Source organism: Montipora capricornis, chromosome 8, assembly GCF_036669925.1.
Source record: "Montipora capricornis isolate CH-2021 chromosome 8, ASM3666992v2, whole genome shotgun sequence".
In the NCBI taxonomy this organism is placed as follows: Eukaryota; Metazoa; Cnidaria; class Anthozoa; order Scleractinia; family Acroporidae; genus Montipora; species Montipora capricornis.
This window is the reverse complement of record NC_090890.1, coordinates 43,072,365-43,082,364: the sequence shown is the minus strand read 5'-3', so window position 1 is coordinate 43,082,364 and position 10,000 is coordinate 43,072,365. Positions and strand designations below refer to the sequence as shown.

The following is a 10,000-nucleotide window of genomic DNA, read 5'->3' as shown; positions in this document are numbered from 1 at the left end:
TTCATTATTCCGGCGTTTTCAGACCCAATTATTCATTATTCATTTTTTATTTATACTCGTTATTCATTATTCATTATTCAGCTTCCACCCCCGAAAACAAAGGGGATTTTGTTTCCTGTGGTCGGCACATTTGAATAACAAAAACAATAACAGATATCTTCCCTATAAAACTCGTTCAGTACCATGATAAAAACGATATCGCTGATCTTACTAATCAGCAGTTTGAATTATGGTGTCAAACAACTCATAAGACCTTTTGAGATGTTCACATTTTAAAAGACTTTCAGAACACCAGTTTTGGGGTGTCGCTGAAGAAGTATGAATATTTCACACGGCACCGGTTGAATAAAATAAAAGCACCGGTAGACATCGACTGCATTCGAGCGGGTTCATTTCGGACATATTGGAGAAACACAATCCCATTATTTGCAATTTTATTGTTTATATTAGATTCCAGGTGAGTGTTCGAGATCAACGAGAAGGGAATTCAAGCTCAGGATTGCATAATCCTTAAGTTATCATATGAAACTTGTATGGCACTGAAATTGACGCCCGACGGAGCAACCTATATGCATCAAGAAACAATTCACTCTGAGAGAACTACTAGACGAAACAGGTACACGATGGACAAATAATCACCCAATAAATACAATTTCCTTCAGTACACGCTGGACAAATACCTTTGTTACAAAGATGAAATTAAAGCTTAAAGCATAAAAACAAGCGAATATTATGTTAACAAAGATGAAATCGACTCATCGGTAGGGGTCTGCGAACGTTTAGCCAGCCCACGGTTTTGTGCAAGCGTTTTTTTTTTTCTATCGTCGAATTGAAATAAAAATAAAAACAGCAGCAATGAGGGATCATGAAATTAATCCACAAGACCAAAGAACTTTTCCGTGGATTCTTCTCTGTTGAGGCAATTTGGAACAACTGGAGATTTATCCAAGTTGGTTGTGACGTGGCAATAGGGTGGCAGAGGCAGACTAAGCAATGCCAATCTATTTCAGCAGCGAAGCGCATATTGCCGTTAAGCACTGCAACTGCAAGCGCGAGGATTAAGAGCAAAGTACACTTCGATACTTACAATTTCCGATGACAAGCGGCGTGACCGAACCGAGCTCAGGGAATCGCATCCAACGCAAAATGCATTCAATTGCTTCAGTTCGCTACTTTTTTGGATGTCTTTGGCGCGACAGCGTCGTGTTTCCTCATCGTCATGGTACCGATGTCATGTGGAGATCAAAGTCCGAAAGATCAAAGAGTTGCACCAACCTCGTTCCCAAGCTCTCTCCTGTTACAAGAGAGACCCTGGGAACGAGGTTGAGTTGCATCCAAAATTATGTACTTATTGACTGTAATGTGCATGGTGAAAATAATTTTGTCTTAGCCGAAGAAATTGAAATCGAATTTTTAGTGCGTGTGTACTGTCTTTAATGTATGATGGCAGAGATTTGATGGTAGGGGCAGGAACCCATCCTGGTAGGGGTCATAATCGTGTCTAAGTAGCTAGAGATGAGTTCGGTGGGGGCAACTACAGGCAGAAACGATAGGGGGACCTGGGTTGTTAGGTTTGTGAATTTTGGGCAAGAAGTAAATTCACGAAGTTCTAGGGGTGGTGATGATGAGATTAGTTACAGTGTCCGATAATTGTTGATTGACTATAAGATTCTGAATCTTTCTGGACTTTGGCATAAAACGAGGTGTCAGAAAGTTGCCGCAAAACTTCTTCTTGGTAAAAGTCGGACCGCCAAACATCTACCGCGCCGCCTTTGTCGGCACCTATGTCATTGCGTTTACTAAGATTTTTAAGTGGCGCCCACTCTTCCTAGGAAAGGTTGGAAAATTCTGATTGGTGTTACGATTGAATTTTTTGGTGAAAAAGTCTAAAGAGGCAAATTGTCCCTCTGGGGAAGTCCATTTAGATTTGCGAACTTGAAGTGTTTCAAAAATATCTTTGTTTGAAGTGTCCGAATCATCCTCTTTGTCATGGAAAAAGGCTTTTAACTGAACGCGGCGAAGGAATTTTTCAACATCTTGCTTGATAGAAAAATCATTGGTGCGTTTGGTAATAGGGACAAAATTTAGGCTCTTACTGAGAACAGATTGCTCTGAGTCAGTAAGCGGAAGATTTTCTGGTATTGTAGCTACGGTATTATGGCTATGCAATGTTGTGTCGTTGGTAATTTGATGACCTATTAATTGTTGAAGTTTTAGGGTGTTGGTTTTGTGTAAATGGTCAAACAGTCCAAAATTAAGTTCCCGGATTTTAGCGCGAATCAGTTGTACTAAAACTACTGGACAGATTTTGGAAAGTTCGGAGCGGCACTGAAGAACTTGTTTGTCAAGTACGTTTCGTTTTTGGCACATAGCTCTGATTGTGATCCTCATAACATTACGTGAAAAAGAATTTTTGCGCGCATCAAATTTGGTGAAGATATTGATTCGAGTGAGAGAATCACTCTTGACACTAGCAAAATATCGGGATCTAAGTGATCTGTTAAGATCACCGATGATTTCACATGTACCTCCGCAAATGTCATTTATCGCATAACCTGTATGTTATGCAATAAATTATACATTGGCGAGACAGGTAGACGACTTGGTGACCGATTCTGCGAACACCTTCGCGATGTTGAGAAGAATGATAAGGATGCATCAAGCCAGTCGCTCGTCATCCACTCCAAAAAACACATGGCTCTCTGCGTCCTTTCCCAACATCAAGGTACGACGGAAAGCCGCAAGAATCTGGCACAAAAAATTTATCTTCCAAATCGGCACCCTTAAATTAATCCCCACGGTATTAACGACCGCTTTTCATTAAACTAATGTATTCCTATTTTTCACGTTGCCATGTTACCACCAATAGCACAACCCACAACCCACAACTCCTCGATTCGCTCTGAGGAAGGGCTAACGCTCGAGACGTCAGGTTTTAGAAACCCTTGTACGGTGGTCAATTAACGTTATAAACTGCGTTTATAAAACCAAATTTTTGTATACTACGTAGCACCACAATTTCTTTAGAAACTACCCCCTTCATTCATGAGTTTCATCAAGTTTCGAGGAGATCAAGAACTATCGTGATGACAAGTTGCAGCAAATTGGCAGGTTTCAAACATCGTGTTACTGCCGTGCCGTACTCAAAGATCCTCGAATGCGTTTGACCCGGCAATGGCACGATTATACCACGTCAGTGGTTTCAACTAGCGAACTGAGGGCCTGTGCAATAATCTGTTATTCAACCGCGCACCGGTGGCTCAGTTGGTTGAGCACCGGGCTGTCACGCGGGAGGTCGTGAGTTCAACTCCGGCCGGGCCAACACTCAGGGTCTTTAAATAACTGAGGAGAAAGTGCTGCCTTTGTAACTACATCTGCAAATGGTTAGACATTCAAGTCTTCTCGGATAATGACAATGTTAATAATCCTGTAAAAAAACCACACACTTGTCGCTAAGAGTAGGGCACGTAGTTCCCGGTGTTGTGGTCTGTCTTTTGTTGTGTAACATGGTTGGAAGGCTAAAAAAAGGGGCCACAGTAATTGGCGCAAGCAAGCTGTTGTGGCGCTCCGCCAGCTTGACTGGCAAAGTTAATAAAATAAAACTCAACTTCTTTGTTATAAATCACAAACACGCAAAACAAATATTTTTAAACTTGACAGTTTGAGACCTAATAGCAAAAGCTGCGAAGAACGAGGTCCTCGGCTCCCCTATGAAAGCAGATCACGCAAACTGGATTGGTCAAAAGTAAACAATGAGGGAGTTTCTTGTTCAATATGATCTCGCTGTGGGATCCCATAGATATAAAAGCTGTAATCATTGGCAACAGGGCTTCCCCCTAATGACTGAAATATAACACAATCTTTTTTTCGAAGCTCTGTTGCATTAGAGAGAGTCAGGATGGCTTAGCGGTTATAAATCCTGCCTTCCAATCTACCCCAGGAAAAGGTTGACCAGCCACAATCTGTCACAGTATACAAAGTCAGTTGCACCAACTGCAATTTTGTATACTACGGTCAAACTAAACGATCACTGAAGACAAGGATTTCAGAACACAAAAGGGCTGTTTCTATGTTCGAACATGACTCCAAGATCTCCAGTCATGTCCACGAAAACAACCGTGATTTCGAAGTGGATTTTGGAAGAGTCAGAGTCGTTGGACATGAGGCTAACTTTCATGATCGACTCTTTTTGGAAGCCTGGATGTCAATAAAGGATCCTCAAGCTGTAACTACATTGCCATCCCCGAACTGTTCTGTAAGTTTTTGGAAAGCGCATAAGTCTCGCGCTACGGTTGTTTTTTTGAAATTTCACGCAGAATCTTTCCTTAGCTCGCGTTCGACGTGCTTCTCTTTGAATCGGCAGTACTAACGTAAACATTTCCACTCAGGGATGAAATTGAACGAAAAACACCAAAAACTAGTCAGTGTCCAAACATTGTCCAACACTTTTCCTTCGTGAGGCAACAAGTGTAAATTCTTTTAAAGCTTTAGCTAAAAGGTTTTTTTATGGATTAGTATAATTTTTAGTGTTCTTATTGTTATAATATTTAATATTTGTTATTACCACAATTTAATTTGTATTAATATTTTCATTATGGTACCATCGGTGATCTACTTTAATATGGGGTCTTTGATTCTTTTACATTTCATCCCTTGGCCTCTGTTTTTTGGCATGCCATAAATTGTAATAAATGAAATAAATAAAATAATTGTTTTATAATAAATACACAGGTGATTATTTCAAAAAAGAGAAAAAAAAAACATTTCAACGCGAAAATCATCCTCACTTACAGTGGCAGAACGACTACTGGCAGCCATTTTGTCCGTCGAGGTGATTATCGGCTAATAATCCGAGATAGCGAGCCAATGAGAGCGCGCGATTTTGTATAATCACCTGTGTATTTACACTAAAAATAAATAAATAAATAAAAATAAATAAAATAAATTGTTGGATGTTACATGTTGCGTACATTTGCACAACCTGTTTCATGTTGTTGCGCGTTGTTGCACGAAGTTTGAAACTGTTCAAACATTTGAGCCAACAACTTCCAACATCTCTTTTGTTCTGTGATCTCGACGCGTAACGCAACAATATTGGTTCCGTTTGCACAGCGCGTGTCGGGTCCACGCACGCGCATTACATATGGTCTCCATGGAGACAGCAACGTATTCATATGTTGAAAACAAGATGGCAGCCGAATTTTGCAAGTTTACAAAGTCTTATGGGTCGTATTTTTCCCATAATACACTGCACGTTAAGTCCATTTGCTCGGGGTTTTTAAGGAGTTGAATTTACCACCTTACGACCGCCTTACGATTTCATGCACTACTTCGCGGATGCTCTACCCATGAGCTATAGACGACTCGTGGGAGTTTGGTCATTAATTAAACCACGTTTTGTGACTACTGTGCCACCATAGTGTTAGGACTGATATTGTCGAAATGGTGCAGTTTTCGCTATTCCAATAAATTAGATGAACCTGATCTTTGGCTGCCCGAAGCATCCCATGTACAGAAAGTGGTACAAGGGAATCCAGGTGCAGGACAACCCCTGGCCTTAGTGATATCCGCCTGCTTACGGTTTGCGTTCATGTTTAATAATAATAATAATAATAATAATAATAATAATAATAATAATAATAACTTTTATTTATATAGCGCACATATCCTGTGCTCAAGGCGCTTTACAATGTTTATCTAAAAATACAATATATTAAGCTAAAAACATACAATATATTGAGCTAAATAACTATATAAGTGATAGATATAATTCTACTGTAAACATGATTCTAATATGCATAAAACTATAACGGGCAATTATTAACATAGTTAGTAAAAAGACAGGTTTTCAGTCTTTTCTTAAGTTTTCAACAGTGCTAAGGTTACGTAAGTCATTTGGTAAGCTGTTCCAAAGTCTTGGGGCCATATTCGAAAATGCTCTAGCTATCCCCATAAGTTTTTGTATATGATCTAGGTTCTTTTAATAACATATTCGAAACAAATCTTAATGATCTGGAGTACCGTCTGTACTGGAGTTTTTCTCTTAAATAGTCTGGTGTATTACCATTGAGACATTTAAATACAATGAGTAAAATCTTGAATATAGATCTATAGTAGACAGGTAGCCAATGGAGTTCCTGTAACATTGGTGTAATATGTCGTCACTTAAGACAAATCGAAAAGACATCGCAATTGAAAAAGAAGAAAAAAAAGGTTGGTCGCGTGCCTGCAATCGAAAGCATATTCCTCGCGCGCGCACACCCTACGTCATTGTTCATTATTTCGTCACATTTGGAGCACACCAACAAAATTCTTGGTGAAAGTCGTTGTCACGATATGGTGAGTACGTTGTAAGTGCTGGCTTAATGCAAGTCAAGTTCTTGTTTTGCACCAGTCAACCGAAGACGCCCCGAGAAACACGATATAGAGATTTAGTGCGCAAAAGCTGCACGACTGAGGGCGCTTTGCCTAAGGTGTTTTGAATTTGAGAAGAGAGATACGGCGCATCTTGTTCATGAGGTGCTGAAATGGAGTCAAACTGTCTTTTAGCAACAGGGCGTTATCTGATACATCTAGTTTTGTTCATACGTTCCGCTTATAGCCCAACTGTCTTGGAGTTGTAATCCCGTTACAACACTCGGGACCTTAAAAGTAACGTTGCGTAATGCGGAGGCCTGTATAATTCGTCGGTGAGGTCAATAGATGAATTTCAAATTTAAGCTGCGTGGCATTTTAGAATGAAGAGGATTTAAGTCGTCAAACTTAACAGTCATTTCCAGGTTTGCTTTTTGTTTCTTTGAAAAGATGTTAAAAGATCGGCTTTCCAAAACAAGCGGTTGGCAGTTTTACAAATCGTTGTTCGGGCCCGAAAAGTTTTCGGGACTTTCAAAAAACAGACCTCTGAACACTGGATAGAGTCCTTCCATACGCCTTATTCCAAAATGGCTGCCATTTAATTATTATTTTGTTTTTATTCAAATTAGCCCTTGATGCCTCGTTCTTAAGCTTAAAATTCAAAAGAATATTTTATCTTGAACGAGGCAACAAGGGAAAATTTGTATCCGCATAAATCAGCGACCATTTTGGAATAAGCTGTATACAGGTCATCGCGGTTTTAACTTCAGTTCACACAGCCGTACACAGTGACACCAGCAATGGATGGAACCAGGAGCGCCTGACTAGGAGCCTCCCTGTGCATTATATCCTTGAGTCAACATTTCCGCGTATCTTTCTATTTTTAGATTAACCCTTCAGCTATTTTTGTCTTTGTTTAACAATAACTTTATTTTGATTTGCCATTCTAAACAGTGGGCATAGAGCCGAAGAACTCGTTGCGTTCTAAAAATAGAAAGTTGATTTATAGGGCATGTATGGGTGAGGCAAGCTTCTAATCATGGGCTGCTGTTGGAACTCACAAACCGTGTTCAAGGGCTAATAATTCACGCAAGCCCATATATAAAGCAGAAACCATTGTTAACAATAGGTTGGTGTTAGCGTGTGTCACCTTGCTTTTATTGTTGTTAACAAATGACCATTTTTTAATTCTCACGGCTGGACTGGATCTACAATAGCATAAATTGGAGGCTAATGCGGGCAAATTAATTTGTGTGCAAAAAGATTTGCCCGCATTAGCCTTCATTTCATACTAGATCCAGTCCAGCTGTGAGAATTCGAAAATGGTCTATTGTTAGCTATTCCTTGGACGTCTATTGTTTATTTCCATATGTGGTGATTTGGGCTAACATGGCGTTTTTGCCAAGACAAGTCACCACGGGGGGGGGGGGGTGGTCTGGGCCCATTGTAACTGGCCATGATTATTAAACGAAATTGCGGCTAGTGAAAACCAACATTCTGAAAAAATAAAACAACAACAAACGAACAGAACGCGACACTCAACAGTGTATCTTTTGATTTTAGTGTGAAATAGAATTCAAGTATAAATCTCCTGAGGAATTCATAAATTACGTTGCAAGAAAGAATCCAGGAGAGAAGGAATTTCACCAAGCGGTGGAAGAAGTTGTGAGATCAGTGTGGGAGGTGATGGATGAAAATCCGAATTATAAACGACTAAACATCTTGGAAAGACTAATTGAGCCAGAGAGAGTTGTCATCTTCAGAGTTCCATGGAGAGATGACAAAGGCAATATTCACGTCAATCGAGGATTTCGTATTCAATTTAATTCTGCTCTCGGTCCTTACAAAGGTGGCCTGCGCTTCCATCCTACCGTCAATCTTGGAGTTTTAAAATTTTTAGCATTCGAGCAAATTTTCAAGAACAGCTTAACGACTCTTTCCCTGGGAGGAGGAAAGGGTGGTTCAGATTTTGATCCCAAGGGAAAGACAGACAGCGAAGTCATGAGTTTCTGTCAATCATTTATGACTGAGCTTCAAAGGCACATAGAACCCGACACGGATGTGCCCGCTGGGGACATTGGAGTTGGAGGCCGAGAGATCGGCTACCTGTTTGGTCAGTACAAGAGGATCCGAAACGAGTTCACTGGCGTGTTGACTGGGAAGGGTATCGGATGGGGAGGAAGCTTGCTGAGGCCAGAGGCAACTGGCTACGGCTTGGTGTACTTTGTACAATACATGCTGATATCTAAAGGTGATGTTATCAAGGGAAAGCTGGTTGCCATTTCCGGGTCTGGAAACGTCGCTCAGTACGCATGCGAGAAAGCCACTCAACTCGGCGCCAAGGTTATCACGTTGTCAGACTCGAATGGGACGATTCACGATCCTGACGGCATCACGGCAGAGAAACTGGCTTATGTCTTCGAGTTGAAGAATGTAAAGAGAGGTCGCATCCGTGAGTATGCTGATAAATACGGTGTGACCCATTTGGAAGGAAAGAACCCGTGGTCTCTTAAATGCGACATAGCACTTCCCTGTGCGACGCAAAACGAGATTAGCAAAGAAGACGCCGAGGAGCTCGTGAAGAATGGATGTTGTTTGGTTGCAGAAGGTGCAAACATGCCTACCCAGCCAGATGCAGTGCGAATCTTTCAGAAGAACAAAGTATTGTTTGCTCCAGGGAAGGCATCCAACGCAGGGGGTGTGGCTGTTTCCGGTTTAGAGATGAGCCAAAACAGCTTGCGATCGGCATGGACGCGAGAAAAGGTGGATGCGACTTTGCAAACGATTATGAAGAAAATTCATGATCAATGCGAAAATCATGGGTGCAAAGCAGACGGCTTTGTTGACTATGTCAATGGAGCTAACATTGCGGGATTCGTGAGAGTAGCACAAGCAATGATTGACCAAGGAATTGTCTGAGATTAACTGGTCCGTGAAAGTAATTAGGGAAGCACAATGTATTCAAAGTTGAAAATGTTTTTGGACCTTGAGGGAACTTAATACCCTCTTCCGGCTTTTTTCAAAAGTGGAGCAGCGTTGTATATGCTAAACTTTACACGGAAAAGTAATTTTTTCATACAGGGTGAATGAAAAACAATTCAAAGAATTTTTTGTTGGTGTGTTTCTTTGTTGCGCTTCCCTGGAAAAGAGGTTATTTTTTGACCGATTGCAGGACGATGCGCACAGAGAAAACTCGGTTTTCTGAGATATTCCCGGTTTCCACGCGAAGGCCCGGCGGCCATTTTAGTATTGCGACGAATTGAACTCTGTTATTATGTAAACGTTTTCTTTTGCGTTCGTTGAAAAACATGGCTGTTGTTCATTTGAGTGCAAACCAACAATACTGGAATTTTCTATTGGTTAAAAAAGTAGAAAAATGATCATGCCGGTACGTGCGCAACCCAGTTTAGTACATTCTCTGTCGTGCACGGCAAAATAACAACGTGAAATGATCAGATTTAGGGTTTTGAGCACAACGGGAGCATACAAAAGTGAAACGTTCATTGTTGGTCTTTATTTCAAGATTGTTCGCATCAATACAATTATAGGATACTTGTCCCATTTTGGACAACATGAATAAGACGGAATAAGTGGTAAAGCCCCATTTACACGAGCAATTTTTCCTTGACAAGTTTACTTCTCTTTT

General features: G+C 40.7%; 3 protein-coding genes across 3 annotated transcripts in view; 1 reads left to right on the top strand and 2 right to left on the bottom strand.

Annotated features, from left to right (window-relative positions):
* LOC138059430 (NADP-specific glutamate dehydrogenase-like) overlaps positions 1-1,211 on the bottom strand; it is a 7,430-nt gene extending 6,219 nt beyond the window's left edge. Inside the window, exon 1 of the mRNA XM_068905027.1 lies at positions 1,088-1,211. The gene's annotated coding sequence lies outside the window, so the exon portion shown is untranslated. The remainder of the gene's footprint in view (positions 1-1,087) is intronic.
* Positions 1,212-2,653: 1,442 nt separating this feature from the next.
* On the top strand, positions 2,654-9,273 carry LOC138014045 (glutamate dehydrogenase-like). Its single transcript, XM_068861075.1, has 2 exons — positions 2,654-2,725; positions 7,918-9,273. The coding sequence occupies exons 1-2, from the start codon at positions 2,654-2,656 to the stop codon at positions 9,271-9,273; spliced, it is 1,428 nt and encodes a 475-aa protein (XP_068717176.1).
* A 573-nt stretch (positions 9,274-9,846) lies between these two features.
* LOC138059422 (cytosolic Fe-S cluster assembly factor NUBP2 homolog) overlaps positions 9,847-10,000 on the bottom strand; it is a 13,329-nt gene continuing 13,175 nt past the window's right edge. The window contains exon 9 of the mRNA XM_068905019.1: positions 9,847-10,000. This exon is cut by the window's right edge and continues 1,091 nt beyond it. The gene's annotated coding sequence lies outside the window, so the exon portion shown is untranslated.